Source organism: Equus przewalskii, chromosome 10 (assembly GCF_037783145.1).
Source record: "Equus przewalskii isolate Varuska chromosome 10, EquPr2, whole genome shotgun sequence".
Lineage (NCBI taxonomy): Eukaryota > Metazoa > Chordata > Mammalia > Perissodactyla > Equidae > Equus > Equus przewalskii.
In genome coordinates, this window is record NC_091840.1 from 18,956,455 (window position 1) to 18,972,432 (window position 15,978).

At 35.4% G+C, this 15,978-nt stretch overlaps 1 protein-coding gene and 1 long non-coding RNA gene across 2 annotated transcripts; one reads left to right on the forward strand and one right to left on the reverse strand.

Annotated features, from left to right (window-relative positions):
• Positions 1-1,032: 1,032 nt before the first annotated feature.
• MEIOC (meiosis specific with coiled-coil domain) lies at positions 1,033-15,776 on the reverse strand. The gene is made up of 8 exons (XM_070561803.1): positions 15,534-15,776; positions 14,918-15,049; positions 11,987-12,144; positions 9,860-9,964; positions 7,048-8,920; positions 6,421-6,555; positions 3,229-3,409; positions 1,033-2,793 (listed from the first exon to the last, which is right to left on the reverse strand). The coding sequence occupies exons 1-8, from the start codon at positions 15,537-15,539 to the stop codon at positions 2,564-2,566; spliced, it is 2,820 nt and encodes a 939-aa protein (XP_070417904.1). The 5' UTR covers positions 15,540-15,776; the 3' UTR covers positions 1,033-2,563.
• Positions 3,301-5,357, forward strand: LOC139074025 (uncharacterized). The gene is made up of 2 exons (XR_011523315.1): positions 3,301-3,438; positions 4,905-5,357. It is a non-coding gene; the product is annotated as an uncharacterized lncRNA (long non-coding RNA).
• Positions 15,777-15,978: the final 202 nt, after the last annotated feature.

Genomic DNA, 15,978 nt, shown 5'->3' on the forward strand with positions numbered 1-15,978 from the left:
CTACAGACAGCATATTGAGAAAGCCTATTTTAATTTAACCCTTATTTTGGGTTTTTGGTTTGTTCTCACTTTAATTTGAGTCTTTAAGAGTCAGGTTAGATCCGTGGACCCCTGAAGGGTACTTGTTTCCATCTAACAGTCAATTCTTTCTTCTGAGACTCTATTATATATGTTACAGTTCAGTGTACCCTTGAACTAACGTTTAAACAGAAAAAAAGGATCAGCTCATTCAGCTTTGAGTAAGGTTATCCACTTAACTCAGGTGCTAATAAATCCTTTATGTCTAAAATGTCCAATGTTGCGAAAGGCAAGTTTTAAGCAACCATATCTTCTATGGTATGATCAACATTTTAGGCCAAATTTGAGATTTCAGTCATAACATTAATTCCCAACCCTCTAAAAGTATAGTAGCAGATTATTCAAGTGGGAAGGACACTGATATAATTCAAAGTAATTTTCAACTACCTTTATATAAATTGCTTCTTCTATCTAAAAAAAATTGAGTATGCCAAATTCTTTTGAATTAGAAATGATGGGAGCATCAGTTTTATGTTCCACCACAAATCCTCTGTGATGTTAATTTTCTAATGTTTTCATAGGTTTTAATTCAGAAGTACAATACATAAGAACTATCCATTAGAAGATATACCGAAAAAAGGGACAAGCAACTAATTTGAAAATTATCTACAGGGTGACATAATTACAATTTCAAGGAATTTTTGTGCTTGTTTTTTGTTAACGGTCTAGTGTTTCATTTCTGACCACTGTCATGTAAAAGCCTCCTCAGAATTTTTATTCTGGTTTGCCTGAATTAGCATAAAGGCAAAGTGACCGTTTCATCTTTGAAGGAGGTAAGGTTAGATCCAAGGATATCTGAATGGCATTGGTTTATCTGCCAACTTACTTATGTGTTAATGAAATTTAAAATTTAGCACCAGTTCTTATCTGTTAAATGAAATTTGATTGGTTTTCTGACATGAGTGACTCTTAAGGTTAGAAACAAATACAAACATGTACAAAAATGAAACCAAATATTTTCAACAAAGTAATTTATTTTTTTCCTGAGAGACTAAATTCAGTACAATATTTGTTTTCATAACATCCAACATGTCTTATGTCAAACTTAACCACTTTGTATGCAGTGACTGTGGTGGGGTGATCTATTTTATTTAACTACCCTCAATGTAATTCATTTGGGTAGTTTTAAGGCATATCAGTGATCAAAATGTTTCTCCCTACAGTTACTCCTGCATTCTCAATCAGTTTCTTCCACACATCATCTAAAGAAAATTTATGTGGTGTGATTACACTCTTTTTTTAATACCAGGATTTCTAAAACTAGGAAAAAACACCAACATTTAAAACATCAGTGTTTCTAGTCAAGGATAGTTCAATTAAATTTCATCAGTACATTATATTACAGTTTAACTCATGGTAGAAATGTTAAAACCCAAGATCTTCTGAGTCACATAATACCAACATTTCATATTAAAGAATAAATTACTCAGGTTCCATACAAAGATATTAAGTGATGAGAAACAGAAAAAGCCAAGCTTTCAAGAGCTTTTAAAAAAATACAGAAGCAAACTAATGAACACAACTACACAAAATATACACTAACCAATTGCAAACTAAACTAGTTAAAGATTAACCTTAAAAAAATATTTTAGAACTTCGTGATACCCTCATAAAAGGCAGCAAACTAAGGGTATTAAAACAATAGTCATTATTTTAGTTACTGTGCATCAAATCTAAAAGATCCAGATAAAGGAAATGTTTTGTTTTGATTCAATTTAAATACTTTAAAATTGGAAATATTTAATAATTGATAGTATAATTAAATTTTAAGAATATACACAAATGATTTGAACAGGTTTTATATTCAGTAACTTGCATGGTTTTTACCCTGGCACTTTTATCACTAATTTAGGAGAATCAGATGCATTTCCCTCCGTATACCTCCCTCCTTAGTGCTATATAGGCACTAAGATTTCAAATTTATAAATATGGTAGTATTTTAAATATTAAATTTTTACATGAATATTGGGTTCATCCTTGTTTTCCTGTTTCCTAGGTATTATCCAGTTTTGTAAGGAAAACACTTTTATATCACAATCAAAACTTGTCTTGGTTACTAGACTGTAGCCATAAATGGGTTACAGTCACATAGATTCATTATTTGGAATTATACTTACTAAGGCAGACCTAAATGAAACTTATCTTCTAGAAGAATTTCACATTTGCATTTACCTGCACTGCAGAATGGGTTTAAGCAATATTTTAGCTGTTAGGAAGTATTTAATTTACTTAAAACTTGTTATCTTTGACTACTCAGAACTCCTAGAGTAGTCAACTTTACCTTTAAGTTCACTTTAAACTATATCTGATTCATTCCAAATAGAAGATTTTTAAATAGAAGTTAGACTTCATTAAGGTATTAACTTTAAATCTGAAAGAAAATTAATGTGCTGAAATTTTCAAGTTTAACAAGTTCATTAAATTTTCTAGCATGTCTTGATACATTTACTTATGAGCTTTTATTCTTCTTGCTGCTGGCAATTCCTTAATGTTTGTTTGCTTCACCTCTCTGGTTCATTGGATTACTACTATTTATGCTTTCATGGACTTTATCTTCACAGTTTACTATATCTTGTAAAGCCTTTTCCACATCTGTTTGGCCAGCGGTACTGGCTGTTTTTGGCAAGGTCATCTGCAGTGCACACCACAGTGTAGTACGTGCTTTCCGAGTAGCCACACACATCTCTTTAATGGCTGAGGCAAGGGCAAAAACATCTGTAAAAGAAACGTTCAGGGTCAGTTCACATTAGATATCACTTAAATATCTCTTAATTCTTACACAGTCCAGTGCTGGGCTACTACTAAGTGGTCAAACAGTATTATTTTTATAAAAGAAGAATGGCTATTGACTGAGCTAACGAAAGTACTTGACTTAATATTTGAAAGTGTTGATATTTTATTTCTGACTTGTATGACAGTGACTGTGCTTTGGGTAGAACACAGACTTTGACAGAGTTGTTATAATTAAATGGATGAAATTAAAATAGATCGAAGTACTTTTGGAGTAAATTATGTGGGTATCATTTACCAAATTTATTCTTTAGATAAGTGTAAATTTTAGAAATACAACCTTTTAACCTCAAATTTGATTTTATTAACATTCAAATGATCTCATTTCCTTATCAAAAGAATATGCATTAATATTTGTACCTCTGTCATCTTGGCATCTAGGAACTCCTTGCCTTTGCCGATTTGAAGCATTAACAATTTCATCTTTTCTACGTGACTGTACAATGTGAATGGACTCCAAGTGTCTATCAAGAGCAGTAGAGATATTGGCATGAAGGGGAGAGCTTCGAAGACGTTCCATTTTGCCTAATAAAGTCACAACCTGAGGGAAACATTTTAAATTTTGATAAGGCAGGTAACCACATTGCCCTGTCATTAACTTAAGTCAAAACAAATCTTCAATGAAGCAGAACAGAGATGAGAGCAATGATATTCATCCAATAAATAACTGAACGCTTACTGTGTCCTGACACCATGCTGGGGGAAACAAAGATGGAAAGTCAGTCTTTTTGTAACTTGTATATGTTAATTCTAAAAGCTTTCAGGTCATCAGTTACTGGGAATAAGCAACAGTAAAAAAGTCAAACATTCAAACATTTCCATGTCGTAAACAGTTAATGCAAATATAAGATCCGACATTGTTTTCGGCAAATAAGAGAACAGCCTGAAAATGGAGCATTCTTAGGAGGTATTGTAGTACAAAGGAAAAAAATTTGAGCTAAAAGAAGTCCTAGATTGATTAACCCTGACCTCAGCAAGCCCATTCTGGGCCTCCTGTGTTCTCCTTTTGGAAATCAGAAATATTCAGATCATAATACTGACTAGTGGTAGTTTTAAGGAATCTATAATCCAGAAAATACTGTGGAAATAATAAATAATAAATAATAAATAAAACAAAATAAATCCTGTAACTGTCCAAACTGCTAAGGAAAATTAGGAAGTCTCTCAATCCTCTGCTTAATTCAACTTAAAAAAGCGCACTGGATATATTACATCAATAAGGGGAGTATGTTTCATAGTTGTATACGCCTAACGTGTTTCAAATTCTAATCCTGAAGGTGTAAGGAAAGAGAACGTTTTGAATAATTAGGATTTGGACATCAAGTAAATACAATAATTGCCTTTGGCAGCTAAATGATTTAAAATTCACATAAGAAGGTGGTGGTCAGTGATTACAGCAAGAAGAAAAATACCTCTCAATTAAGAAGCGAAAGGCACCTGAATGAATGTCTCTAACTTCACACTCAAGTTTCCTTGGAATAAATCTATGTCAGTTCAGGCCCATGGAGAAAACAAAAGTGTATAGGTATAAAATATTTTCCTCCCAACTGTACAACCAACCTGATTCTTGAGAGGAAAACAAAAGAAAAAAAAAAAAAACTCCAGTGAACTACCAATTATATATTTTTTAAAATAAGACAATCATTTTAAATAAATGACAAATGTAAAGAAAGAAATTTGCACAGGTGATTTTTAATAAACTTTCAAAAGCTTTTTTTTTCAGAATTATACAAAACCAGCACACTAGTAGTATATGTAAAAATATTTTTGTCCTGTGTGTATTATTGATCTAATGTTGATAAATATAGAGAAAACAAAATTATAAAAGCTATGAACATAACCTTCTAATTAATGTGAAGCATAAGCAGAGCTGGGAAAATTATATTTCTTAATATCCACAGTTGCAATCCATTGATTTATTGCCTAGAAATGTATTACTGAGAAAAAGGAATTTTTTTTTAATATTGGCACCTGAGCCTAACATCTGTTGCTAATCTTCCTTTTTTTCCTTCTCCCCAAACCCCCCCAATACATAGTTATATATTCTAGTTGTAGGTCTTTCTGGCTCTGCTATGTGGGACGCCGCCTCAGCATGGCCTGATGAATGGTGTCAAGTCCTCGCCCAGGATCCGAACCGGCGAAACCATGGATCGCTGAAGCAGAATTTGCAAACTTAACCACTCGGCCACAGGGTGGCCCCGAAAAAGGAATTTTAACTTGGAACAGTTTTAAGAAAAAATAACAAAAGACTGGAGTTTTTATTAACATAACATCTGGCTGTAAACCACGTCAGTATCTGACTATACCACTGATAAATTCCATTGTACAAATTTACAAATTTGATAAAAGAATTTCAATTGACCAAGGCTGAAAGCTAGGGAAAATCAATCTTTTCCTGCTGAAGTAGTTCATATCTATATTTTAAAGAAGCATGGTACAAGAAAGAAACTAATAATCAATAAAATAGACTGTTGTGTTGATTTTTCTAATTCCTAACGGCTTTTATTCAAGCACAGAAACAACCTGTTTCACTGTATGCTTTTTCTCTGGAATTTTCATCAAATTTTTATTTGGAAAACTGTAACTTTTTAAGAGAAGGTCAAAAAAGAAAAAAAATTTACCCAACTCTATTAAAGTTGATTAGAAAATTCTGAAATTACAAAGGAGATAATAGGAACAGTCATTTGTTAAATTACAAAATGACTTAAAATCAGGATTCTTTACAACATTTGATTTGAAATGATTTACTACTTTTCCAAAACAAAGCTATTTTATAAAATTACGCATATCTACATACTTCAGTTTATCAATATTTAATACATGCTGTATATACTTAATATTTGTTGAATAACTCAAGAGTGCAGAGTTAAGAAAATGAAATATGGTAATTCCCTGTTAACTTACCATCTTGTATAATGCAAGCAACAGCTTCAGCTTGCTCATCAAGCTAGAAAACAAATGTTTGTGACTAAGAAATGGGACTCCCCCTATAAATAATATTCAAAACCTTTTTTGCTTTAAAAAAAATGCTTTCTGGGGGCCGGCTCAGTGGTGCAGCGGTTAAGTTTGCACATTCCGCTTTGGCAACCTGGGGTTCACTGGTTTGGATCCCTGGTGTGGATGTGGCACCACTCATCAAGCCATGCTATGGCAGGTGTCCCACATATAAAGTAGAGGAAGATGGGCATGGATGTTAGCTCAGGGCCAGCCTTCCTCAGCAAAAAGAGGAGGATTGACAGCAGACGTTAGTTCAGGGCTAGTCTTCCTCCAAAAAAAAAAAAAAGCTTTCTGTTGAGGATTAGCTCCACTGTGATTTGGGTTTGAAGAGGAACCATTTAAATTACTAAACCTACTTTTTAAATGATTGAATGAGGCTATTTTCCCCTTCCTAAATATTAATCATATTCTAAGACCAAACATGGAAAAGAATATATTTCAGAGAGTTACACATAAATGTGATTTAAAAATCCTTTAGAACTCTAATTTGCTGACATGTTTTATAATTTTATCAGGCAATTTAAAAATCCATTATTGGATGCTTTTACAGCTTACTCTGGCTTGTTCTCGAAGTTCATCCACAATTAAGCGATCAACTCTAGATGGGTTGGAAGTCAGCCTTGGAATTGGAGTATTGTTAGTACTGGATACTTTTTTTCCTGGGTAATTCTTGGCAAGGGCCAATTCAGTCTGTAAAAAATTATATAATTTTTAGATGATGAATTTTCTAAGTATGATTCAATCGTGAATATTTCTCATAGGCCTAAAAATAAATCGAAAATTATTCCTTTAAATAAAACTTGTTTTGGTATCAAAAGACAACAAATACAAACCACAGTACCACAGTATTTTTCTGTCATACTTAATTCATAGAAAATACCTGAACATTCCAACAGCATAATACTTAAAAAATTCAAAGAAATAAACTTTTAACCCATTATGGAAAAAAGTCTACTTCATAGGCAAAATAAACTTTACATAAATAATTTTTTTTAAACCCCAACCCTTTTTAGTCTTTAAGTCATCTAATTAATTCCTTATAGTTACTATAACTACTGCACAGTGTAGAAGAATTCACCTTAGAAATAAGGCAAGTACTCTTAAACTACATGAAGGTAAACAAAATTAAGATAGGCAGAGGGGACATACTAAGTTACTCCTAAATACACAGCTTTTTATTACCTTTTTCCTCTCCTTTTCTAATGCTCTCCATTGTTCATAGCACTCTTCTAGACGAATATGAAGTTCACTGGCTGGTCCACTACGGGTTTTAATTGGTCTTTGAAATCCAAAAGTTGGCACGAAACCAGAAAAGGAATTATCACCATACATCATATCATTAAAATAAGGGTATAAATGGCTTAAGTCATCATAAGAAAACAAATCATAGGAATCCAACAGTGGAACAACTGAATGGCCAAATGGGTGGGTAGATCTTAGGGGAAACCCATTTGAACCAAGTTGTTGAAAACTCTGATTATGCCTTAAATCTCCCATCATATAATTATTAGAAAAGCATGATGCCTGTGTGCGATTCACACGGCTATTAATATTGTTGTCTCCACTTCCCTGTCTGTGGCTATTAAAATGACCCTGTGACTCCAGCAGATCTTGATATGTATTTTGAGATAAGCCATCTAAATGCTTTGGACCATCCTCAGGATCATAATGTCCACTCTGGGGCTTAGCTTGAAAATTATGTTTGTTTACATTTTCAATGATCCCATACTGTTGAGCTGAATAGTTATCACAAAATCCATTTGGCTGCTTTATCTTTTTATCGGTAACCGATTCAAAGAGATTTTCTTCTCCAGTCTTTGTCAGTCCTTCCATGTGATTGACAGATTGAATTCTTTCTGCACCACCGAAACTGACATCAAAACTAGAAAATGCTAAAGGGTTTTCTTGGCAATACTTCTGAAATAAATTGCTATTTTGGGTTAAATTTGTGGATGATAGTTGTTGGAAATCTGCAGAATGGTTAGAACCTTTTGAAGCTGCACTTAAATGACTATTTAATTTCATCAAGTTACCTTGATTTCGAAAAGGAATAGGAGTGTTATTTTTTGTTTGGACATTCATCCAAGTTGGTCTACTTAAGTTGATAGCTCCTGAAGATGTTGCCGAGTTTGATAATAAATTCACTGATTTAAAATACTCAGAGATTGGGGGATCAGGTTTAGCAAACAGTTGCTTTTCTGTGACATTAGCAAAATCACTATTAACTGAACAGGCTGTGTGAGGTTTTAGTCCATATTCTGATTTTAAGCCAAAATCAGCAGTGAATGCTGCTTCCTTTGCAAACTGTTTTTCTGTCAGATGTGGCGTAGCTTTTGGAAATGTGAAATTCTGCTGGTCAGGTATTGCCTCCTCCATTTTTTTCTGATTTGCTGGTTTAACCTGAAATAACTTTGTGTAAGTGTCTGCTTCTACAGTTGGTGTTTCAGCTGTGCCATTGGTTAATTTTTTACTATCTTGGACACTAAAATTCAAACACTTATTAAGCTTAGCCTTATTAGGATGAGCATATTCTGGGTATCTACAATAATCTGCATTTTCATTGTATCTGTTAAATTGAGAAAGAAACATCTCTGCCCTTTTTTGCTGTAATGGTGCTTCAAGACTTTTAGCACATATTTTCTCTCTTCCATAAAGGTAAGTATCAACTCCTGATTCTTTCATGATGTCAGACAGACCAGTTTGTGGTGTAAAACAGTTTTTGATAAATGGATATTCTTGGAATGTTGTCTTAGCTGTATCATTTGTCTGAACATTGTAACAGTTAGAATGATCACTTCGTGAGGGGTACATCCATTGTTCTTCAAGGTCTAAACCAGTAAATCCATGATAAAGTTCATCTATTTTTTGTTGTGGTGTGAGATTACTATTGTACAGGTATGGCTTTTCCGCTGCTGAGACAGATTCACCACTATGAAAAGCTTGCTGAGAGATGGCTGTATCTATTGGCCTTTTGGTTTCTGTTAAGAGGTCATGGTGATCTGCAAATCTGCTTGTGTTCAATGGCCAAACTGACTTTAAATTGGAGGAGCAGGTCCTAGAACAAGTAAATATATTTAATTACAACTTAGGTTTTAAAAGACTTTATGTCCTCAATGGAGAAGGTAGGAAAGGTTTTAAAAAATATTTATCTTGCCCCACCTCACCATTCTCTAATCCTTTCCAACTTTGCCTTATAAGCTACCATTACATCCAAATAATTCTCTATCACTTGAAATGTGCTATATGCCATACAAATAATGTATTTTAACCTTAATATGTCTTCACTATACTTTCCCAAGAGGCATTAACTTAGGCCTGAGGCTGGTGACTGCACAGTCTTACATGAATTGTTTATCTACAGTAAGCAGAAAACAAAATAAGTTTCTCCTTTAATTAGGTTATTATATAATACAAAAGTGTTGTTGACCACAATTTTTTTAATTAAAAAAGATGTGTTTTACTGAAACTATTATTGAAACCAAAATATTTTAATTAGTTACATGTGTGCTGCATACTTTGCTATTTATGAAATAGGGCATTTGGCTAATATGGCTTCCATACCCAAATAAAACAATTAAAGCATATTTTAAAAAATTTTACCACATGAATAAAATCCATATGTATTTCTGCACAGCAGTCAAATGATAGTTTTATTCTTTGAGATATACATTATAAAAGCTCCTTGGAATGTATACTCTTTAAGCCAAACTTTAGCTCATGAACTCAAGGGAAATAGCTCTGAATTATGCAAGAATAATTTTCCAAATGAAAATTCTTAATAGCAAATTAAACCTTAGACTGAAACTTTCAATTGTATGGCAAGTACCTCAGCAAAATCAAGGCTCCTAAAAACAAATACTTGAATTAAGATGTCTATTGTCAGATGATTCTCTATTAAGTAAAAATAAAAGTTAATAAATAGGCTAATCTAGTATATGTGAATTTAAAAGCTTACTACATACTAAATACTGTATTTATAATATAATATACTAACCCCTCAGCAAAATATGGCTGTGACTTATCTTGTTCTTCCAAAATGTTAGACACAAGTCCATATAAGTCTGTTTCACTGCCATAGTCATTTCTTTCTGTTTGAATCCTAAAAATAAATGAATATCTCATGTAAAGTATTTTACTCATACCGAAATCCAGTATATTGATTTCTATTTCCAGATTGATTCTACCATTATTTTTCTATAAAATATTTGGATTGAATCTATACTATCATTTCAAATAAAGAGGGAACAGGAACTCAAGAATATTTTCCATTTTAACATAGCATCTATGCTACATAAATATTTCTCCTTCATTTCAAGTTCTATGTCTAGTTCACAATATATGCTTATGTCTTATTTCTCCAAAACACATCCTATTCATTTTAGACAACCAAGATATAAATCTCTGACCAAAGATGCCTGGTACCATGGCTGCTCCTGAAAGCATGTCTGGTCCTATCGTTCATCAGTCCATCAGTACTTGCTCAGTTTTTCATTTGTGATTTGAAAACCATATGAACCTGCTGCTCTATTTTGGTGACTCTTTATACTAAATGTTGGATTACAAAGTAAAATGTGATATGGTCATCCTGGATACCACGGCAATATTGCAGTTGTCCCTTAAATGTAACAGATATGGGGACTATCCCTAAGTCCTTGCCAAAGAGGTAACTGGAGTTTCTGAAATCCTACCTGGTGACTAATGCTGTCTAAATAATACAAAATGTAAAAACCACAAGGAGATGGAAAATTGGTGCTGCCTTTTTACTTCCTATGGAATTTGGGTAATTTGTTCCTAGAAATAATATGCTGTTTTAAATCGTAACTTCTTGTTTTTTCATATTTTATTTCTAGTATTTCATAGTATGAGGACATTTTAGAAATAAAAGTACCTTTTATTTTGCATAATAAGCAAACATTTCATTGATCTTCATAACATAGGAAGGGCAGGTATTAGTAATCATTCAGCTGTTGAATGAATGATCATTTGAGATATTAAGAAACTTGTATTTTGCAAGGGTATATGTTTTGCCAAACTTTACTACACACTTGCTGAACAAATAGTCTACCTACACATCTAATGCTTTTTCCACTTCATTTTGTTATTTCATCAAGATTCAATATAAAGTTTTTGTATAATAATGTATTAGTATATATCTAGAAAAATATTCAATGTAATATACACTAAACTGTTCATACTGTTACTGAAAGGTGAGGAGGCAGGGTTATGGTGGACTTCCGCTTTTCTTTATATATTTCTGTAAAATCTGAATTTTTTCAATGAATATGTATCAACTTAAAAAACATTTTTGTTTTTTGTAGAATTATATATTATAGTCTTTCTAATAAAATCACTCATAGTTTACCAAAAATTTTAAATTTTTAACAATCTTTTTAATTAATAAGATTTTTAAAATAATTATTTCCTGGTTAAACTAAAGATGCACCAGCTTCTATCAACTGCTCCCTTATATATAATTTAAACAACGGCTCCCTTATGATAGATGTCTCTCCCTTAGGCTTCTCTTTGCAATAGGCTCCCATAATACCCTATACTTCCTCTTTTAAACCTCACTATACTTGCATGCCTGGCAAATCATCATCATGGTCATCATTGTCGTGGTCGTTGTCATTATCGTAAGATCTATAAAGGCACGGATAATACTTGCCATGTTAATTATAATATTCCCAGTAGGACAGAATCTGGCATAGAGTAGGCCCTTATTATTTGTGGAATTGAATAGAAAAATAATTAAAAGTATCTTATGCTTGATAAAATCCTGTTTGTAGTGTACTTGTGAAGGAAAAAAATTACTGAAAATTTAGAACTGGATGAAAAGATAGATCTAAAAATTGTAACTCATTTATATAAGTTATCTTTAGAAAGAGGAACTTAAGATTTACTAAGGGATGCCTCTAATGAATATAACAAAAGTAATAAGCTAAAAATTACACATACATAATTGCCCAGTTTAGGGCTTCCTAAACATTTGGTAAACATAAAATTATAATGCCATAACATTAAAATGCTGATATAGGGAACAAAGAGCTAATACAACTGGGTTCCTATGTAATCAAACTTAAAAACACTTCATTTAGCCTGAGAATCTAATGTATTAATTTACCTGTTCTTTACATTGATCTGAGAATTAGAAGGCTGTTTAATATCATCTCCATAAGTGGACCATGGTGCATAGAAAAGCGAAGAATCTACAGAACTTGAATATTCTGTTGATGAAGAAAGTGGAGTATAGGTCTGCCTTAGGTCAACACTGTCTTCACTCTGAAATTTTAAAGAAATGTTTGTATGACACATCTAAACTACATCTATTACAGAATAATAGTGAAATAAGAAATTAGAGGAAATAACACATGCATAAGAGTTGGGAAACAAAATCAAATCTAGACTTAGCCCCTTAAGCTTACTTTACACTAGGGGTTGGCAAATTTTTTCTGTAAAAGGCCAGATAATAAATATTTTAGGGTTTGCTGGCTGTTCAGGTCTCTGTTGAAACTCCTCAATTTTGCTGTTCTAGCACCAAAGCAACCATATGTAAACAAATGGAAGTGGCCGTGTTCCAATAAAATTTTGTTTACAAAAACATGCACTCAGCAGATCTGGCCCCTGGTACTTGTTGTTTGTCCCTGGTATAAACACTTACAATTATTGCAATTTGAATTTTTTGAACAGATGAGCATTATGCGGACACTAGCAGTGTTATTTTTAATAAATAAATCTTTTACAAAACTCAGTCTTGATGCCCCCAATCTGTGAAACAAAAGTTAATGTACATTTATATAGAATTTTCAAAGAAATTCCACATAACATTATTGTATTCAGTCAATCTTGTGACCTGGGTATTCTCTGTATTTTAAAAACAAGGAAACTGAGATTACAAGTTACTGAGCCAACAGGTGACAAAACTAAAACCCAAATTCAAGGCCTTACTCCTACTCTAGGGCCTTTTAAAACAATATCATTAATTATTCAGCCTAGTTTCTATTTCCAAAAGATATATAAAAATGAGATGATATATGAAATGTTATCTCTTAGGAAACTTTAAAGATATTACTACAATTAGAAGAAAAATACAAGCTCATTTTTCTTTTTCTTGTGAACACTTCTATCATGAACTTTGAGTATAAGGTAAAAAGTTCGAATTTTAAGATTTTATGAATTATTTAAAATCCTGTCTTCTTCCAAAAGATGCTGAGGTACAGTAAAATAATTTAAAACACTTAAAATAGTAGAATGAATTTAACAAACAACAAATAAAAAAGATTAATTTAGAGGTATTCTATTCTAGAAAATGTTTGTTTAAAGAAGTATAGATACACAATTTCTAACTCTTCAAATAAGGAACTACAAAAACTTGAGATGTAATTACTATGAATATTCAGATATAAACACAAGAGAAATGGCATTTTTTATAAATACAGAAGAGATATAATCCTGGCTAAAAATATTTTCTAATTGCTTTTATTTTCTTAATCAAAATTTATATAAAGAGAAAAGACAAATATTCCTAAATTTTTGTTCTTCATAGACATGATAGTTGAAAAACAACATTTTAAACATACAACACTGAGTTTATATTATATCAATAAAATATGAAAATTAATTCCCTCCAATAACCTATCTTCAAGACTCTCAAATATTTTACAACTATTTGTTTAAATTCTGGTTATGATTACTATTTTAACCTACACTACAATTTTCTTGTTTATAGCTTATATTATGATCACTATTCTGAAGTTGGGGGAACTGAGGCACAGAAGGGATTTTGCTAAGAGTGCCACTAAAAACTACCTTTCCAGATGTTAATTAGTAACTTTTACCAAGGCTTTTATCTTTAGAACCTTTCATAATTTTATTCCTTTAGTTCTGAAGTTTTTATCATAGGTCTGCCATAAGTCTCTTTTAGGTGTTAAGTATCCAAAGTGACATACATAAATGTTCATCTTTTTGAAATAGTTGCTTAAACAAAAGAGCATTTTCAGATTATGTAATGTCAAATTAGGGAAACAGTATTTGAAACTAAATATATTTTGGGACTATTCTTTCAAGCACATTTTACATTTTAAAATAAGTTTTGAGAATTAGAAAAATTAAGTCCTTTTAGAAGACTGATCTAAATTTTGTATTCTAGAACAAAACAAGAAACTAATGTGGTTGATTCAAACATCGTTATACTTTAAACATCTGGATCCTTTTCAGTTAAAACATTTATGAAAATTAAATAGGCAAATGCTTAGGGTTGGCATTTTAATTAGTCTTGATGACTGCAAAATGTACCATTTATATCCTTGATATACGTAAAACAATCAACTGAAATTAAATTCAAGTAAATTTTAGCAGCGATATAAACATTACAGACAGCAGGGGAATCCTGGTCTTGGCAGTGAAAAGACCTGGGTTCCACTTGGGTTTTGTCACTCAGGGCACAAAACAAGCTCTCCCAGCCTCAGTTTCTCAGTCTGTACAGCGGGCATAATACTATACAAGGCTGCAGTGTGGATTAAATAATTTATTTCAAGGTATTGTTATAATTCAAAGCGAACAATATCAACATTGACGTCCTGGGTAAATACTTTTAAATGAAAATGACTTACGTTACCCTAAGACTAATTTAATATGGCTAACAAAATTAAACGTTTTCGGTGAAGTAAAAGGTAGCATGTAACCTAAGACAGTGTTAAAGCCAGAGAATAAACGAGTGAAAAAACTTCACCTTTAAACTATCAAAGTTTATGTTTCTACTAACTTGCAATAAATGCTTGAAGGAAAAAATATTTTGTGGTCTTCCTACGCAAACAGGGATTTTCTTACATTTCTGGCATCATGCTATGCTGAGGGCCAGATGAAAACAAGAATCAAGAAAAATCGTAATCCTTGTTTTCAAAGCAAAGTACGTATTCTGCAAACCCTGTATTTAACCTGCTGTTCCTGGCTTTCTGGTCCTAAACTTGGAGCAATTTAAGACCGATGTGGATCGGCCGGGGTAAATGGATCCGATTTGGGATACACTCGCGAGCAAGGGCAGGGGCCGCTGGACCTGCGACTTGTAGCAGTCGTAGAAGGAAGTGGAGCCGGTCAACATCACGCTGCTGAAGACGTCCGGGAGCCGGCTGGCGTCGGCGCCGAGGCCACAGCAGCGGTTCGCACCTCCGCGGAACGCCACCTTCGGCTGCACACAGCGGGAGCGGGGACGGCACAGGCGTCAGGCAGCGCAGAGCCGCGGCCCCGCGCCCGCCGCTCCCCGAGGACCCCGCCGCGGCCGCGCCCCGCCCCCGGGGCTCCCCCTCGGCCTCCGGGCCGTCGGCCCCCAGCCCGCGCCGCGCCCCGCGCTCGCCCTGACAGGCCGCCCCCCCGCCCGACGTGGAGGCGGCGGCCGCGGCCCCGGCGTCGCGCCCCCCAGCCCGGGCCCGAGCTGTCGCCGCGCCCCCCGCCCGGACGCCCCGTCGGGGCTCCCAACCGGCCCGGGCCCGCTCCCTCCCGGCCCGGCCTCCTCAGAGAACCGCGTCTGCGGGCGCGCCCGCCCCTCAGCCTCTCCTCACCGTCGCCGTCCTCCGAACCCGGCGCGCCCCGGCCCCGGCCCGTCCCCACCGGTTACCTCAATCCCTCCCTCAGGCCTGAGGGCGAGGGGACCGGCAGGTGTCTCGGCCGCTCACCTCCATGGGGGCCCCCCAGCCCCTCAGGGACCAGGTACCGCTCCTGGGGCACAGGGGTGAGGGGGGGCGTCGAGGCCCGGCTCCCTCAGCCCGCACCCCGCCGCTGCCACCGCCTCCGCCGCCGCCCCGGGCGCTGCCTGGAGCCGGTCTGTGGGTGGGGGGCGGGAGCGGGGAGGGAGGGGCGGGGGGAGAGGCCGTTACATTGCCTTCCCCCGGCTCGCGACCCCGCACGCGACCGGGCACCGGCCCGCCCCGCCCCCTTCTGTGAGGCCCGCCCCCGGCTTCGCACCCCCTCATTGGCCCGCCGCCCAGCCAATGGGCAACTGCCTCCAGGGCCTGTTACCCCGACTCTACCCCTCCGGAGACAAGGCCAAGAAGGGGCGGTTAGCCGACCTCGCTCTCCCTCAGCTTTTGAGCCTTTCCCGCTCAAAGTAAGCGTGTTCTG

Excerpts from the sequence above, each read along its gene's own strand:
- MEIOC (XM_070561803.1), bottom strand. Across the intron at positions 6,556-7,047 it reads TAGAAAAGGAGAGGAAAAAG|ACTGAATTGGCCCTTGCCAA; the intron begins GTAATAAAAAGC and ends AATTTTTTACAG. Across the intron at positions 2,794-3,228 it reads TAGATGCCAAGATGACAGAG|ATGTTTTTGCCCTTGCCTCA; the intron begins GTACAAATATTA and ends TTTCTTTTACAG.